At 42.2% G+C, this 19,701-nt stretch overlaps 1 protein-coding gene across 5 annotated transcripts in view; it reads right to left on the minus strand.

The window, feature by feature from the left end:
- Positions 1–18,951, minus strand: part of LOC123997004 (casein kinase I) — a 44,161-nt gene extending 25,210 nt beyond the window's left edge. For 4 of the 5 annotated variants that reach the window (XM_046300927.1, XM_046300924.1, XM_046300925.1 and 1 more), the window contains exons 1-2: positions 18,797–18,951; positions 15,265–16,037 (exon numbers count right to left, since the gene is read on the minus strand). In XM_046300927.1, coding sequence (XP_046156883.1) covers positions 15,265–15,492 — 228 coding nt within the window. In that variant the 5' untranslated portion in view covers positions 15,493–16,037; positions 18,797–18,951. Of the gene's footprint in view, positions 1–15,264; positions 16,038–18,607; positions 18,766–18,796 lie in introns of those variants that run through there. The other variant, XM_046300923.1, reaches the window with a different exon arrangement.
- Between the last annotated feature and the right edge of the window lie 750 nt (positions 18,952–19,701).

Genomic DNA, 19,701 nt, shown 5'->3' on the forward strand with positions numbered 1-19,701 from the left:
CCTTGTAAGTTGGGAGTAAAGTGACTAGGCAACAGGATAGATAACACAGTAGCAACACTGGTACCGCTTGCCTTGTGGTAGCAGAGAGAACAGTCTATGGCTTGGGTGGCTGGAGTCTTTCACCATTATTTTGGACCTTCCTGACACCGCCTGGTATAGAGGTTCTTAAGTGTTTAAGGATGTCCCCACAGCTGCTCTTTTCAGGAAATGAGCAGTCCAAAAGCAGATTATCTGTAACGTATGGTTACAGCTTATTCTCCCTAAATGTAAGATAAATAGAAAAACACCTTTTTGTCATATCCTTTTCATGAATTGTGATTTTTGTTACATTCTATAAGCATATTATTTAGCTGAGCATGTACAGCAGACATGGAGTGTGACCTGGCAAGGCTGGGGACTGGTGCATTTGACCTACAGCCAGGGCTAAAAGGAACTTCAGTGTTGGACCTCCTGCTGCTGCCCCTCCTGCTCAGCTGCCCCCACCACACCGCTCACAGACCGCTCTCCAACTAAGGACTAACTAAAAAAGGATCAGCCAGCCTGTTTCACAGCCAAGCCTGTAGTAGCATAGTAGTTGTTGTAAGGGAGATATCATTTTCCTATCAAGCTTGCCTTGACCTATTAGCATTTCATTCCAAGAAACACGCTTTAGGCTCGTCAACATCTCATTATGTCATAGATCTCATGATCATGGCAGGTTTTAACTTGAACTCATTAATGCGTTCCTGAGCTGGTCTGAAAACTGTGCTACGGATCTCTGGGTGGATAACGGATGCAGCTGATCATCTAAATCTGATCATGGTAGCTCCATCACAGCTGACAGAGAGAGAGAGAGAGATCCTGTTGACACGGATCCCGGGAGATTGCCTCTTGACCCGTCTCCGGAAGATCCTCACTGTAATAGAGCATATTTCTGAAAGTGCCATTACGTAAGACGTGGGAAATAAATACACCACTGTGTATCCTCATCTTGACCATCAATCAGGCACTGTACGTGATGCAGAGTTCAGAGAAATGGGCATCCCTGATTATATCCTCACTGCTATAGTCAAATACTAAACCATAAAAATTGAAATTATATTAATCATTTTAGGGAGCAGACTGAACATTCAAAACAGAGCATAAGCCCAGGTATCGCCACTGTGCCCAGACCTGCATAAGGAAATGAGTGATGCTATAATACTAGTAAACAGGGTCAAAGGGGCTGTCTCTTCAGCTTTAATTGCCAGAGGTGTGGAAGAGGCAATGTGAGAGAGCAACAGCTGGCCTGTGTCCAGCCCTTCTCCTGTTTCAGATCATGTTTCAGATGGAGCCGGCAGCTGCCACCACGTGATAAGCAGCGCTTCAAACATGTCTGCCTCAGCTGCCCCCCAGCCACTGAAAGAACACTAGCACCAGTGATACAGGCGGCTCCGCTCTGACACGAGATGGAGGAGTGGACCTCAATAGCTAATGGAACGACTACTACACCCAGTGTCCCCCTGCTACTACACAGCTCTCTCTCCCCATAAACACAGCCCTGGGTTTTATAGGTCATAATTAACCATTTCCAGAGCAACACCTTGATGTAATTGTTGGGCATTGATTACGTGAATAGCCTGTTCACTAAAAGCAGCCTTTTTACATCACAGGGTTAAAATAGGTTGGCTTGTGAAAAATAGGCAGTTCAATCATCAACATGTCAGTTTCGCTCATGCACAACATGCTGATGGAGTGTTTGTACTTTAACACACTACAACCACAAGCTGCAATAGGTGTGTGATACAATAAAAGGAGGAAGAGGATACAGCAACTCTGATTTCCATGTTATGGTTGACCACAATTCACCTTTTCGCCAGCCACAGCAAGTCCTTAGTATCTTATACATATTGGTCTCCATATACATATTCACTAAGTAGTAATGAGCACTATGAGGTCATTCAAATATCAGTCCTTCAGCAGCTGGGAAATATCTTACAGGGAGTCTCCATGGAAGTGTAATTCACTTATAACTCTCCTTCAAAGCCGTGAGCTATTGCCAGTCAAAGCAGAAGCTGTCCATCGCGGTCACCAGCAGATTCAGCCCACAAGCTTTCCCGGCGTTTATTGCAAATAACATGGGCCTCATAGGTGGCAGGTTGAACAACTCCCATCCTCTCTATCTCCAGCTGTCAATAAATGACTGTACAGGAGGGGCAGAAATGAAAGACAAGACTGATCTCCCCCACACCTCTTCCTTATATGGAGGCTGACTTCTATTTACGGTCTTCACCCTGAGTGAGTGAGTGAGTGAGTGAGTGAGTGAGTGAGTGAGTGAGTGAGTGAGTGAGTGGTGAGTGAGTGAGTGAGTGAGTGAGTGAGTGAGTGAGTGCACGACAGGGACAAGAGGTCACTTATGTCTAAATCCATGGCAGATTTATTGAGGGGCACCAGGGCATCATGACCTTGATCGCCAGATCCCTAGTCCACTCAAAACGGCAAAATAGGTGCCAACCAGCCCAACACATTAACTGAGGGTAGATTGTAGCACGTGGAGAGATTTCAGTAGGAAAAGAGAACCTCCCCGGGGCAGTAAAAGAGAATGAGTAGTAGCCTAATAAAAATGTGATAGGAAAAAGGCTAATGGATATCAAACAACATAATAGATCATCTTTATGTACAGAAACGGAATCCGTAAATCACAAGTCACCATGGGACAGCAGAAGAAAAATGGCTGTTTTTCAAGTAAATGGCTTAAATGAATTATGAGCTGCAATTCCTGTAAAGTTGTTAGGATGTGTTTCTTTAAGGCTTGGGTTCCCCCCCAGATTGTAAGCCTGCAGTGTACTTACAGGAGTGGGCTCCTGCTTCCATCACTGAAGGATTCGTCAGTGTGAGAAAGTGCACAGCTGAACCACAGACTAGACCACTGTGTGTGGAAATGGCTGGCCAACAAAGACGACCTTTCAGCGCTCAGCCGTTTCTCACTCTGCTTTTTCTCTTTGTGCAGCGCAGTTCCAGATAGTCAGACTGAGGGCTGCAACTAGCATGTCCCTCTCTCTCACTGGCAAGGGTGACACTGGCATTCACCTTTGTCCCAGGTGCAGCCACCACCCAATCGCATGCTGCTCATGCAACTTCGTACGAGGCAGAAAATAATATACAAGACACTTGCCAGTCCATAATGAACAGAGGCTAATACTGACAACTAAAACAGAAGCCATATTACAAAGGGCTGCAACATTAACTGGGTTATTCAGGGCCTGCATGAGAGTCGTTCCATGTCCTTCCAGCAAGACATGACACCCACCATGTCAGACTGTTCTGAAAACGTTTTTGTAGTTAGAAATAGATAAGATTAGGCCTACCGACCAGCGCAGCAGTCTAAGGCACTGCATCACAGTGCTAGAGACGTCACTACGGACACGTGTTTCGGGGGGACACATTGCTCTCACCTTGGCCTCTCCCGAGTCCATACGGGAGTTGCAGCAACGGGACAAGACTGTAACTACCAAATGGATATCACGAAAAAGGGGTAAAAAAAATGTAAAAATAAATCAATAAATAGTTAAGATTAGCATTCCGGCAACTTTATGTGTTGAGATTGTATTTGATCTCTGGGAAATTAAGCTCATTGATTGCACCCAAATTGGCCATGCTAAATTATAGGATTCACATAATATTCAATAAATATAGTAACCAAACATCCAATTCTGGACCAAACCATTGAGTAATCCAATGAAATGGTCAAAAGCCACCTCCCCAATCACCAGTATATAGTATCACTTCTCCATGTCTGACAAGTAGTATGGAGCTTCTTTAGTATATTTGACATTTTTTGTAAATTTTAAAACATACAATCCACCTGCAGTGAAGCAATACAACATTTACATTACAGGCATCTAGCAGAGGCTCCCCATCCAGAGCAACCGACAAGAGCCCCGCTCAAGGGCACATCGATGGATCCCCCCCCAGACGACTCGGGAGCCCGAGGCAGCAGGCTCTTGGTTAACGGTCCAGTGCTCCCAACCACCAGGCCACCCTCAAAAACAGGCATTGGCTGTAACAACCTTTTTTAGTGTCATTAAAACATTTTTACTGCCATTTTACCCCTCAAATCAGCAATTTCACTCACACTCATCTCCAGTTCTGCTGGCGACTCCATCTGGATTTCTACACACCATATACAGTATATTTCAACTATGCTGTGATGTTGAACATACAAGTTGAATCTAAATCGAATAGAATCTGATTGAGAGTTAAATAAAAATTCTGATAAATGATTTTGCAAAGAGCCGTGTTTCCGCTGCATATGTGGCGCTGCATCACGGCCAAATGATTGCTGCCGGCCCCAAAGAAATATGGAACATGAAAATATATTTCTACCGAGGTACACTTTGAAGATGCTAGAACAGTCCACATGAACTTTTCCTCTGCAAACAAAAAGAGTAATGAACAGAAGCAGACAACCCCATAGTAGAATAGTTGATCTATTTACCTAGTCGGCTTGTAGTGTGTGTTCTATGAGAGAGAAAATATTTGAGGCGCATTGAAGTTACAGTGCATGCGGAAAGTATTCAGACCCCTGCACTTATTCCACATTTTGTTACGTTACAGCCTAATTCTAAAATGTATCAAATTAAACATTTTACTCTTCAATCTACACACAATACCCCATAATGACAAAGTGAAACAGTATGACATTTTTGCAAATGTATTAAAAATAAACAGAAATAACTTATTTACATAAGTATTCAGACCCTTTGCTATGAGACTCAAAATTGAGCTCAAGTGCATCCTGTTTCCATTGATCATCCTTGAGATGTTTCTACAACTTGGAATGCACCTGTGGTAAATTCAATTAATTGGACAGGTACACACACCTGTCTATATAAAAGGTCCCACAGTTGACAGTGCATGTCAGAGCAAAACCCAAGCCATGAGGTCGAAGGAATTCTCTGTAGAGCTCCGAGACAGGATTGTGTCGAGGCACAAATCTGGATAAGGGTACCAAAACATTTCTGCAACATTTATTGGGGCCCTTCAGAGTGGCCTAAATCATTCTAAAATGGAAGAAGTTTGGAACCACCAAGACTCGTCCGGGTTCTTGGTTAGGGAGGTGACCAAGAACCCGATAACTCTGACAGAGCTCTAGAGTTCCTCTGTGGAGATAGGAGAACCTTTCAGAAAGACAGCCATCTCTGCAGCACTCCACCAAATCAGGCCTTTATGGTAGAGGCCAGACGGACGCCACTTCTCAGTAAAAGGTACATACATGACAGCCCGCTTGGAGTTTGCCAAAAAGTACCTAAAGGACTCTCAAACCATGAAAAACAAGATTCTCCGGTCTGATGAAACCAAGATTGATCTCTTTGTCCTGAATGCCAAGCGTCACGGAGGAAACCAGGCACCATCCTACGGTGAAGCATGGTGGTGGCAGCCCCAGTCAAAGCCCGGACTTGAACACGATGAAACATCTCTGGAGACCTGAAAATAGCTGTGCAGCGACGCTCCCCATCCAATCTGACAGAACTTGAGAGGATCTGCAGAGAAGAAAGGGGAGAAACTTCCCAAATACAGGTGTGCCAAGCTTGTAGCGTCATACCCAAGAAGATTTGAGGCTGTAATATCTGCCCGAGGTGCTTCAAAAGTACCGAGTAGAGTCTGAATACTTTTGTAAATATGATTTTCAAAATATTATGGGGTATTCTGTGTAGATTAATGAGGGAAAATGTCATCAATTTCAGAATAAGGCTGTAATGTAACAAAATGTGGAAAAAGTCAAGGGGTCAGAATACTTTCCGAATATACTAACTTTTTGGACAACCCAACAAAATTTACATAGAAATGTTAGTAATAGATCTGTCACTCATTGAAAGCAAGTCTAAGAAGCAGTAGATATTTTCTATGTGCGATATTTCTATGCTTCCCATTTGAAAGTTTAGTATTTGCATTTTTATTTCATCACAAACTGAAATTAGGTGAACTATTCAAATTTCTGAAACCAGAAAATGGTGGAGCGATTTCTGCATAGTGCATCTTCGAGAACAAATTGTCCTCCAGTTGATGGATTACATTTCCAATATCTCCATCCAAGTGATAATTCTGTAAGAGTTATGTGAAGGCCAAGTAGTATGAAGCTGTGGCCCAGAGTATTGCTTCTTCATCCTTTGTAAAGTATTCCCAGTGAAACTGGTGATGTTTTTTTCCCCTGTTCAGAGAAATTAGCCACTGAAGTCACCTGCATTATTTAGCATAATTGAGTGTTAAAGTAACAATCACTAAATGCCGTTGTTCCTGCTACTGCAGGGCTACACATTGCACCCATTTTAAATATTTTTCTGTGCGACATGGACATTTTATTTAGGAGCACCAGTGTGCTTTGGAATTATATATATTTTTTAATCACCCAGATTATTTTTGTTGTAATGATCACTTCACTGTAGTGCAGACAGCGTGCCATGGTGCATACACTGAACTCAGATTCCTGACCCTCATGCTTGTGCTCCTAAATGTCTGTGTGTGCTCCTACATGTTTTACTTAGGCACACGTGCTCCTAAAAAAGGTCAGCATAGAGCCCTGTACTGCCACTCTTATCCACTTTGCTGGTCACTTGTTTTAATTAAATAGATCACAACATTTTTTATTTTCAACTTTGGGTAGAAAACCAATAGCTTTTGCTCATTAGACCCATTTGTATCCTGATGCAATTTTGATCCTTTTAAAAATGGTTGAGTGCAATATTTGTATTCACTCTCAGCAGGTGAACACTGCTCCGGCAACCTCTGGGTCTGTCTCTGCCCTCCGGGCAGGGTCTAGTTCTCTTACTTCACACAGTAATAGTGCAGGCAGATGTTGGAGGCTGACTGTGGGGCTCCCATTACTGGTTCTCACTCCCCGCATTAGACCATCCATCCCCTTGGTCCCTCTGTGTCCTACCAGTTTCACTCCTCACCGATAAACATATATGATCCACCCTGTGAGGGCCCCATCAGCCGTGCCTCTTTTGGAGACCGCACCCCCCTGCTCTACTTGTTGATCCTGCCATATTCTTGTCCCAAAGATTAAGCCATGCTAGTCTTAGTGCACATGGTCCGATACAGTGAAACGCTCATTAAATCAGTAATGGTTCCATTGATCGCTCCAATGTTCCTTGGATAACTGTGGCTGAACGCCAAGAAATGGCACTGACCTTCGGGCACACATGCATTTATTAGATGAAACCTATACAGGGTGCTCTCTGGTTCCCCGGCCACTTTTGGTGACCCTTCATGGCACTCATTTGAATGTCTGCCTGCCCTATCAACTTTCAATGGTAGTTTCTGTGCCTACCATGGTGACGACGGGTAATGGGGAAATCAGGGTTCGTTTCCAGCGAGGGAGCCTTGAGAAACAGCTACTGCTGCCAAGAAAAGCAACAGGCACACAAATGATCCACTCCCGATTCAGGGAGGTGGTGATAAAAAAAATACAATACAGGACTCTTTCAGGTCCCTGGAATTGGAATGAGTACACTTAAATTCCTTTAATGAGGAGCCATTACTGATGTTTAGGAGTGATGTTTAGAAGTATTTTTACAGTGGTCAAAAACTTCTGAAAGTATCATTGTTTTAACAGTAAAAAAATATAATAATTTTGGGAATTTTACCCCGTTTTCGCTACAACTCCCATACGGGCTCGGGAGAGACGAAGGTTGAAAGTCCTGCATCCTCTGATACACAACCCAACCAAGCCGCACTGCTTCTTAACACAGCGTGCATCCAACCCGGAAGCCAGCCGCATAAAATGTGTCGGAGGAAACACTGTGCACCTGGCAACCTTGGTTAGCGCGCACTGCGCCCGGCCCACCACAGGAGTCGCTGGTGCGCGATGAGACAAGGATATCCCTACCGACCAACCCCTCCCTAAAACAGACGACGCGGCCGGTTACGACAGAGCCTGGGCATGAACCCAGAGTCTCTGGTGGCACAGCTGGCGCTGCAGTACAATGCCCTTAATCACTGCACCACCCAGGAGGCTTTAACAGTCAAATTTGGGTGACGCCAATAAATAAAAGGTGCCGTCTTGGACAAGATGTATAAAACATAAAATAGAAAAATAATAGTTAGATATGAGGCAGGTAACATAATACAATAGTTTTGTCTAGGTTTAAGGAAAATACTGTAAATCTTACCCAAAATGTAATAGCGAGACACTTGGTTATGATCATTATACAGGGAAATTGTGTTGTTCATTTCAAATGTCAGAATGTGACTGACTTAAAGACAAATAAATAACAAATAAAAAGCATTTTGTCTATTTGGGAATCGTTAAATGCGCTGTTGAAAACTGTTACCGGAATAAAGTAGCCTAAGCTACTGCCGGAGACTCCTCTCGCTATAGCCTACCAGCTGATCAGGGCCTGGGTTACGTCAGAAATGTTCAGATACACCATCAGCAATAGTCCTGATAGTTTTGCTTTAAACAATCAGTGTATAGTCATTTTTAGATATAAAATTATCAACTTTACCCTATATAAAATGAGGACAGCTACCCACACTGCATGGTCGAAGCAGGAGAAGAAAAGTTCACTCCGTAAAAACATTGTGCTCACACATTGGATATGTAATAGCACATTTTAAGATAAATATTGACACATTACTAGATCAAACACTTTGAATCTGTAAAAAGTACAAATTAATTAGTGGGTGATGGCGTTTTCAGATCAAAAGTTGGGGGGACAAAAAGCAATCATCAAATCAAATTGTATTTTGTCACATGGTGTAGACTAACAGTGAAATGCTTACTTATGGGACCTTTTCCAACAATGCAGAGTAAAAACACATTTTAAAAACAATGACAAATACACAGTGAATAACGAATAATGAGTTAAAATAACATGGCTATATACAGGGTGTACCAGTACCGAGTCGATGTTCAAAAAAACAGTACTGCCTGTATGGGTAGAGTCCAGTGTGTGTGCATAGAGTCAGTGCAAAATAGTTGGTGGAAAACAATAAAATAGATCAATACAGGTTGTCCGGGTAGCCATTTGATTAGATATTTAGCAGTCTTGTTTAGCAGCTTTAACCCTAGGGGGTAGAAGCTGTTCAAGGTCCTGTTGGTTCTAGACTTGGTGCAATGATACTGTTTGCCGTGTGGTAGCAGAGAAAACAGTCTATGACTTGGGTGGCTGGAGACTGACAATTGTTTTGGGCCTTCCTCTGACACTGCCTGGTAGAGATCCTGGATGGCAGGGAGCTCGGGCCCAGTGATGTCCTCACCAACCTCACCAACCTCAGCCAGTCAAGACACTCAATGGTGGAGCGGTATAACTGAGAATCTGAGGGGCCATGCTAAATCTTTTCAGCCTCCTGTGGAGGAAGAGGCGCTGTCATGCCTTCTTCAGAACTGTGTGGTTGTGTGTGTGGACCATGTTAATTCTCTTATTGATGTGGACGCAGAAGGAACTTGAAGCTCTTGACCCGCGCTACTACAACCCCATCGATGTGGATAGGGGTGTGGTCGCCTATCCAGTTCCTGTAGTCCACAATCAGCTCCTTTGTCTTGCTGACGTTGAGGGGAGAGGTTGTTGTCCTGGCACCACACGGCCAGGTCTCGGACATCCTCGCTATAGGCTGCCTCATCGTCGGTGATCAGTCCTATCACAGTCGTGTCGTCAGCAAACTTGATGATGGTGTTGGAGTCTTACGCAGCCACGCAGTTGTGGGTGAACAGAGAGTACAGGAGAGACTAAGCACACACCCCCGAGGGGCTCCCATGCTGAAGATCAGCGTGGTGGATGTCTTGCCTACCCTCACCACCTGGGGGCAGCACATCAGGAATTACAGCATCCAGTTGCAGAGGGTTCGGTCCCAGGGTCCTGAGCTTGGAGGGGACAGTGGTGTAGAATGCTGAGCTGTGGTCAATGAACAGCATTCTTACATACTGTAGGAATTCCTTTTGTCCAGGTGGGTAAGGGCAGTGTGCAGTGCAATAGATATTGCGTCGTCGGTGGATCTGTTGTGGCGAAATGGGAATTGTAGTGGGTCCAGGGGTGATGGTGTTGATGTGAGCCATGACCAGCCTTTCAAAGTATTTAATGGTTATAGCATTTCTTGGTGTTCTTGGGCATGGGGACTATAGTGGTCTCCTTGAAACAAGTTGGTATTACAGACCGGGTTTATTGTTACAAAGTGGGATTAAAATGGATTTAATTGTCAACAATCTACTGCAAAATACTATAATGTCAAAGAGGAAGATTTTAGATAAGTTGTATAAGTATTCCACCCTTAAATTAGTTAAGGAGTAACATTTGGCTTAACAAATCAAATAATAAATTACATGGACTGACTGTGTGAAATAGGGGTTGACATGAGTTGATTGACTAATACTTTCACTGTCCTCCATACATCCATCTGTAAGGTCCCTCAGTCAAGTATTGCATTGCAAGCACAGATTCAACTACCCAGACAAGGGAGCTTTTCAAAAGGCTCAAAGAAGGGTAGTGATTGGTAGATGGGTATTAATAACAAATCAGATATTGAATATTTATTTAAGCAAGATATTTACTTAATTAAGCATAGTATTTATTTGGGGCGACAGATAGCTTAGTGGTTAGAGAGTTGGGCTAGTAACCGAAAGGTTTCTAGATCGAATCCATAGTAACCGAAAGGTTGCTAGATTGAATCCCCGAGCTGACAAGGTAAAAATCTGTCATTCTGCCCCTGAACAAGGCAGTTAACCCACTGTTCCTAGGCCGTCATTGTAAATAAGAATTTGTTCTTAACGGACTTGCCTATAGTTAAATAAGAGTTAACATTTTTAATTAAAAGTCTAGTTAATTATGCCATCTAAAAAACATTAAGGACTCCTTGTCTTTCCATGACAGACTGATCAGGTAAAAACTTTGATCCCTTATTGATGTCACCTGTTAAATCCACTTCAATCAGTGTAGATGAAGGGGGAGACAGGTTCAAGAAGGATTTTTAAACCTTGAGACAATTGAGACATGGATTGTGTGTGTGCCAGTCAGAGGGTGAATGGACAAGACACTTGGGTTTTTCCCACCCCGCAGTTTCCCATATATCTCAAGAATGATTCACCACCCAAAGGACATTCAGATAACTTGACACAACTGTGGGAAGCATTGGAATCAACATGGGCCAGCATCCCTTTGGAACACTTGACACCTTGTAGAGTCTTTGCCCCAACGAACTGAGGCTGTTCTGAGGGCAAAAGGAAGGGGGGCGGGGCTGCAACTTAATTAGGAAGGCAGTCCTAATGTTTGTTATACTCAATGGATATAAGGGCAGTTTGTGGGACTGGTAACAGATAAAGACTGACTGATGCTGTTGAAAAGCAGTTCTTGAGGAGAAACGACCACATCAGATGTCCAGCCGCTTGGACGGCTGAAGGTCAAGTTGTCTAGTCCCTGTGTCCTTTTGTGGACAACAGGGGGAGGAGGTACCATTTCATAGAGCCTGTGCTGGCAGATTAAAGGGTGTAACATTAATACAACGCATGAGCTTATATTAAAAAAATAAGAATTGAGTTGTTGTATGTTTATTCTGTTACTCAGTAGGTGATTTATTTAAAATATGAAATATTATCAGTCATTAATGATCTAGAAAGAAATGACTAAAACATACATTTGAAATGGAGTGCAGTGTCATTTGTCTGGTCTCTTTTGGGACCCTGTCACACCCATTACAACATTTTCCTTTATCCTTATTATGAAAGCGCAAATACTTCTATAAATTGATGAGGTCTGCCAATGAAAATACATTTTCAAAAAAATATATCTAAATGATAACTATTCAAGATACTGGCAATTTCTTGTTTGAGGTACACTGCATTTTCAGATGACAAAAGTTTGGTGAAGAAATGTTTAATATATAAACACTTATTTTGCACAGCTTCACATCCATAACGGTCAACGTCCTTAAAGTATATGACCATTTTTATATTTTCATCATTGTTGTTCATGTGTGAATCAAAGCCTTACTTTCAAAGTGTCTATTAACATTTTAACTGAAGACTTAACAATTCAGACATTTACTGATGTGTCCATTCTCCCAAAAATGCCTGTCCATTTCCACCACATCCATAATGCAAGTTGTTGTTGTGTTACTTCAGTGGTAGAAGTTAGAATTGTCTACACTTCCCCTATAGGGTTCTACAAATATACAGTGCATTCAGAAAGTCTTCAGACCCCTTCTATATCTCACATTTTGTTAAGTGACAACCTTATTCTCAAATTGATTAAATAAAAACATTTCCTCAATCTACACACAATACCCCATAATGACAAAGCAAAAGCAGGTTTAGACATCTTTGCAAATAAAACAGAAATAGCTTATTTACACAAGTATTCAGACCCTCTGCTATGAGACTCGTGTGCATCCTGTGTCTATCGATCATCCTTGAGATGTTTCCACAACTCGATTGGACTCCACCTGTGGTAAATTCAATTAATTGGACATGCTTTGGAAAGGCACACACCTGTCCTCATTAAGGTCCCACAGTTGACAGTGCATGTCAGAGCAAAAAACAAGCCATGGTGTCGAAGGAATTGTCAGTAGTTCGCCGAGGCAGAATTGTAGTTGTAGCATCATGCTGTGGGGATGTTTTTCAGCAGCAGAGACTGGGAGAGTAGTCAGGATTGAGGGAAAGATGAACAGAGCAAAGTACAAAGAGATCCTTGATGAAAACCTGCTCCAGAGCACTCAGGACCTCATACTGGAGCAAAGATTCACCTTCCAACAGGACAACAAGCCTAAGCACACAGGCAACGCAGGAGTGGTTTCGGGACAAGTCTCTGAATGTCCTTGTGTGGCCCAGCAAGAGCACGGACTTGAACCCAATCGAACATCTCTGGAGACCTGAAAATAACTGTGCACTCCCCATCCAATCAGCCATCTTTCTAGATCTGCATAGATAGGGAGAAACTCCCCGAATACAGGGTTGCCAAGCTTATAGAGCCATACTCAAGGCTGTAATCGCTACCAAAGGTGCTTCAACAAAGTACTGAGTAAAGGGTCTGAATACTTATGTAAATGTGATAGTTATTTTTAATACATTTGCTAAAAATTCTAAACCCATTTTTGCTTTGTCATTATGGGGTGTTGTGTGTAGATTGAGGGGGGGGGGACAATTTAATACATTTTAGAATAAGCTGTAACATAGTGGTCTGAATACTTTCCGAATGCACTGTACACATTAACATTTATGCCTTAGAAGTCAATTTTGTGAGACATTGTGTGTGCAAATGTCATCTCCGTAATGCTGGAATTGCCCTTACTCATTGTTAGGAAGAATGATAGTTTAGAAACCAGATGATTTTATGAATCCCATAAATTAAAATTTAGGTACAATCAACTAGCTTAATTTCTCATATCAAATTATATTTCAAAATGTTTCAGGAATGCTAATCGTATCGTATTCTAACTACAGAAATTATTTTAGCACAATCTGAGATGGTGGGTGTCGAAATCCTATTTCCTGCATGAGGGGGAAGAACCCACGTTTGAGTGACCAGGGAGGGGAACGCACAAACATGTGGACAGCTGCACTAGACTGGAGGTCAGCCAGGGGAGCTAAAGCAAAACACGCCACTCATGTCCAAACTTAGGTCAGAGGAGTTCACATGTGTCCTCTCCTCTGAGGCTTTGACCCAAGTCAATCCAGCAGCACATAAAAGCCTAAAGTTCCCTGGAGAAAAACAATCTTGCGGGCAGCAATGCCCAGTAACAGTTCAGTAATGCCATTATCTGTTGCCTGGCTGAACAGGTCCATGTTGCTTGCTAGCTGGTGAGATCAATCAACAGGGCACACTGCCATTGCCCTAATTAGGAAAGGTGAGAGTAGCTAGCTAGTAACTACCACCATTGAAACAAATTATTTGGTTCACTTCAAATGTACTCATGGAGCAACAGTGGCACAATATCCAGCGATGTTACGGAAATAATGCCAGGGCCGGATATAAAATGGACATGAGGATAAAAATACCCAAAACAGATGGAACGTTTCAGACAGAGAGAAGCAGCGCAGCGGAGGATTTCAGTAAAAGCGATTAAATTACAGAGCTAACCTCGGCTTTCAGTGCGGTTAGCAAAGCCTTCAATATGTGTCTAGTCAGCGATAATGACCTCTCTGGGAGATACAAATGTAAAGATAATCATACACGGTCCAGTGTGGCTGTGTAGGTGTTGACGCCAAGCCCACACTCGAGTGCAGCGTTCAGATGCCATTTATGACAAACAACCTCTCTCGTAGGGTGCAGAGTTACACCAAGGCCTTTCTCCAAGAGACTTCTAATTGGCAACTTTAAATGACCCCATTAAAACATATGGATATACCAGCGTTTACAGTGACATTCAGGCTTCTACATGACTGGAGGAAAACAGAAACTTAAAATGTTGCAGAGGAAGCTCAATTTCTGGCTGGCTTCCCTTCACCAATCAGAAAAATAAATGGTCTTGCCATTTCATGTGGTTTCCCAGACCCACGCTCTGTATATTGCAGAGGAAGCTCAATTTCTGGCCTGGCCTCCCTTCACCAATCAGAAAATAAATGAGTCTTGCCTTTTCATGTGGTTTCCCAGACCCAATCTCTGCAGGCTGCAGAATTAAAATCTTGACTTGCAACCTCTGAACCCCCTACGCTGGTTTACTCTGAGATTCCATTTCACCTTTGAGCTAAAAGGTAAGAACCCTACTGTGTGTGTGTGTACATGCATGCACACATCACCATGAGACAGTACTGTAGTTGACTTGTTCTCATAGTGATAATGTGCAACAATTCCCTTACCTCCCTCAAGGAGTTCTAGTGGGCGTTTCTCTGGCGTGTATATCATGACCTGGGAAGTTAATTATTCTTCCTTCTCTTTAATATAATACAAATTGAGCATGGTTGACTCATTAACAGTGCATTGGACCAAGCTACAGATAAGTAAATATTTGCCTGTGGGGGAAAGAGACATAGTCAGCACTAAAATGTTTCCTGTCTCTTAAAGGTCAACAAGTCATCAGGGGTGGGGTGTTCTGCTGCTGTAAGGAAACTGGATTCAATTACCTTGGCCAAACTACAGTAACACAAATCTAATAACACACAAAAAAATGAATGTCACAATGCAGCAAACCAATGGCAAGCTGCACTAGTTGTAGTGAAGTAGTGTAGAGGAATGTTAGATTGGAGGGGATGGCAAAATATAGACCTACAGGATGTAATTTGAAAAAGACAGTGGTGAGGATGATTAATGTAGGAGTGCATCCAAACAGAAACACACCACAGCACTGCCGTTTAGTCAAACATGTTGGCCTTACCAATTTGATGGCCACATATTCGTTGGTGTAGAGGTTCTTCCCCAGCCGCAGCTCTCCAAAATTGCCACAGCCAATCTTTTTTCCGACACGGAAGTTTGGGCCAACCATAAGAACCCCAGAGTTGGTCCCTGTACCCCGGCCCCCATGTCCAGTCCTGCTGCCGGCTGCCTTAGACATCTTTTTCCCTTCCTCTGTCTCTCCTTTACTCCCCTTCTTGTCAAAATCCATAAGCTTGTGATACCCTGGCCTCTCCACGATTACTCTCCGGCCATGCAAATCACAGAGGGGCCAAAACAACCAGGACTCTTAAGGGAGGGGGAAGGTGATACAAAGACAGAGGAAAGGTGTTGTATAGAAATATGCAGTGTATTAAAAGCCACTTCCACAGGGGTAAAACTGCAACCAAAACACACAGTATGGCTATCTGCTAATGTTGTACCGCGTGCTGTCCCCTTCTTGTTTATGGTAGTCAACTCCTTTCTTCTCTGTTTGTCCAACTCCTGTCTCAGAGTAGCATGTCCCGGCCTGAAGTGGGCAGGTTGTGCTAGCATGCACCCACGCACACACAAACACAACAAGCACTTGGAATCCCAGCTACTGGATCCACAACGCAGCTTGGCAACTTTCCCCGGAGTCCCTCATTGCGTCCTTCTGGTCAGTCTTTGGTAATACAGCAGACATTCTTCATGTTCCAGTGCCACGGCGGAAGGGGCAATGGTGGAGGCAGAGTCAACAATGATGATGAGATACTGCAGTAGAGTTTTGTTGGATATCTGAAAAACACAAACAAACTGAATTAGCCCTTAGGTGTAACAATCCATTACAGAACATCTTGCCAAATACACATTTGCAGTGGTCAGATATCAATGCCATGTATTTTCTAATGGCAAGCCTTAAAATGCAGCAATCTGCATGCAACAATAGTCAGAGATAGAATTTTATAAAGCCTAGTAACATACTAGGTAATTCATACATTTCTAGCCTGAAGTAGAAATGGGATCCATTTTCTGAGTGGTACATGCAGTAAATTCAATAAAGCAATCAATATGGGTGGAAACATCACATACTAGACTGAGTGTTGTGATGAGAACAATGCACCCCTTTCCAGGGCGTATCATTTTGAATGTCCAAAAACCAACACTATAGGGCTGTGGCTTTGGACAAATGGTGTTCCTTGACTATTAGCTGTAAAGACTATCAAACATGACTGAGTCACAGGATGGTAAAATTTGACATATTCAACTGGAGTGTGCTACATAGCCTATGCCTTGGCACACTCATCCACAACCTCATCAATATATCAGTTTTCACTGGTAGTGTGATTTGACAGCCTTTGAATAGTTAATAGCATACATGGAGGTTTCTGTATAACCCTGAGGCCCAGCTTTCCTCCCTCTCCTTCCCTTGGGAACTGTGATGTTGCTGATACTCATGGAGAACAGGTAATGCCAGCAATATCAGCAGGCAGCTATGCTTTCCTCAGGAAATGCACTTAAACTGATCAATGACTGCCAAAATGCCTCTCCATCCTGATAGCCTGGAAAACTGATTCACATCAGAGTTAAGGGGATACATTGAAATGGAGAGGGCAAGCCAAAGGGCTTACCTATATAATATAATATATATATATTCATCATTGAAATAGCATGTAAAGAAAGCAGTAAAACACAGCATTAACCAATTTAACTTGGCCAATACCCAGTGCAAGCTTTATGCAGTAGTAGAATAAACTAAATTTACATGAGTAGAATATGCTAAATGTAGGAATGTGTGTGTGTGCCTTCACCTGTGCAAAGACAAACAGAAGCATGTGTTCAGAGTAGATAAGGTCAATTATTAAAAATCACTGTATCCTCTGTAGTTGGACAAGTCTTGGTCATTAAAAAGGTCAATCAATTAAATGGAAACCCCATTACTTGCTAAATGTATCCCCCACCACAAATTATGAAATTGTGAGAGCACTGAATACATGCTACTTCCATCTCAGTAATGTAAACAAAGTGGGGTAGCAAGTGCGGCTGGTTTTAATGGGAAAAACATATTTAAAACCGGACAGTAAAAATAAAAGAATTTGAGTCAGTGTGCTTATACATCTATCTATCTATCTATCCATCTATTCCAACCGACTGTTAAACTGAGAAAGTGAAAAGCCACAGAAACAGAACTTGACACTACAGTTGACTGACTAGGGACAAATTAAACAGTTGAATATGATTGTCACATTTTTTTTTAAGTGGCATAAATTGCCAACGTGGTTATGAGTGTAACCACCGCCTTTCATACATAAATTAGCCAGCATGTGTTTACAATATAGTAAATCATTCAAGCAATATAAAGATACAAAATAGCTATGAATAATATAGCCTATATGAACCATTACATTTAATCATATTTGGTAGCCAATTTGACACTGAAGAAACAATAAATGCCTGGTCAAATGTTTGCGCGACTAATTTTTACGAGATGTTGTGTTAGCTAGCTAGCTATTTGCCTTAGTTACCTGCTATATTCTCTTTCCAAATAGTTGAGTCCTAACAGTAACAGACAAGCGAAACAATAACGTATACAGTAAATTAGCTAACAAGCAAGATTAGTGACAAAATATAAAACTAGTTTATGTGATGAAAGCAACGCCACTGGTAAATGAAGGCCTCACATCGAGCTAGCTCGCTAATTTAGCTAGCTCATTCTCTTCCTCTCGCAGTCGCTAGCTACCAAGTTATCTAGTCTGATTCTATGGCAGTTGCTGTCAGTTTTGTGGCCCATTTAGGAAAAGTAGCTTAACCTGGTACCCGTACGAATATGACCATGCTTGTGATCTGTCTGTAGTTTCCATATTTTCTACTTGTCAACTCCGTAAATACTCCGCAGAAGTTAAAGAAACGGGAGTCTGAAAATGTTTTTATGAAATCGTTACAGACTTGCAAGCTAGATAACTAACGTTAGCTACCGTACCGTCCGTAGTGCTACCTAGCTAACGCTAGCGAACTAGCTACTAATACTAGCGTGCTGAGGTGAGGTAGCTGACATGTAATTGGAAGTGGCCAATACTGATACATTATCACCAGCTTGTTTTCTTGTCAAACTATTCAAATTGATGATTAGTTAGCTACTCATCGAACATATCCTGGCCTACTAGCTACTTGTTCCCAAAACACACTGATCAGTCACGAACTAGCTAACGTTAGCAAGCTAATGCCGAGTAAGAACAAGCTAAAACTGCAGAGAACATCAAATATTCATTGCCATAACCTTAATTACACATTAATCAAGACAAACCCTTCTAATATTGCAAAAACATGATATGAAGTACTTAAAAGCGAATTAACAAAGTGCATTTCACCTAAATTAGCTGCGTTTGTTTTCAGTTCCCAAACATAACATCAGTGGGCAACTCCTTAATCCCCACAACATAAATCCAGTTTGTAGCTAGCTCTTTCCTTAGCTAGGTCGTTAATTTACGGCTAAATGCGATTGCCTTCGGAAAAAGCTCCCCCACTTAACCATGTATCATCGAAGAAACGTATTTTACCTGTCAACGTGTATTTTCAAAGTGGACGTATCAACATGGTCATGTATTTACGATATTTTATCTCTTCTCCCTCGCTAGGTCTTGCTGTCTCTTTAAGTCTCCCAACCGATAAGCAAGCATTCAGCGTCATCTTTACTCCTACTGTTATCCTTGCGCTGGTAAACTAGCGCACCTTGCTTGAAGAATAGGACCAAAATCCATACAGCTCAATGACCCATGAAAATAGTCGAGTGTGGATGCTGTGGCTCAGTTTCCAGCTATACAATTTATGAAACACAAATTCTGAGCTTTTGTGAACTACTGGATTGTCATCTGGTAAAGCATAGCAAAATCATGAAACATCAAGAGCATTTGTTTGTCTAACTTTGGTGTCTTGAGGGGGCTATATAACCTACTAGACACAAGTAGGTGGCATGTCCTACTGATTTACACAGCATGAGAATTTGGTCAAATCTATCCTCTGCCATGACCCTTATTTCAGTATTTTATTGTGCTTTTGACTAGTATATTAGTTAAATCTAACTAATTAGTTAAATCTATCTTCAATTTGAAGCTCTATGGTTGATGTGTGCTGTAGGCCTAAAACCACCATCTGCTACCTCTGGGCACCTGGCTGGTAGCCTCCCTTGCCAGGCTTATTGGCTGTCCTGACACATGGGTATCTGGTTGGCTTTCCCTCTTTGCAAAGAATCTGTTGGAGCACATACCAGTCATTTACCCTCTGTTCTAAGACCTTGACCTCCCATTGCTTGAGTTGTTGCCTTCTTCTGCCCTAGACCAGAGACCCAAACTCATCTGGGTTTGCAAACAGATACAAATGGAAACTAAAAAGACATTCAAAATAACTGTATTCACACAGAGTTGAATTATGATTTTATTGTGTATTACCATGAAATGAATGTAGG

This window comes from Oncorhynchus gorbuscha, linkage group LG15 (genome assembly GCF_021184085.1).
Source record: "Oncorhynchus gorbuscha isolate QuinsamMale2020 ecotype Even-year linkage group LG15, OgorEven_v1.0, whole genome shotgun sequence".
Classification (NCBI taxonomy): Eukaryota; Metazoa; Chordata; class Actinopteri; order Salmoniformes; family Salmonidae; genus Oncorhynchus; species Oncorhynchus gorbuscha.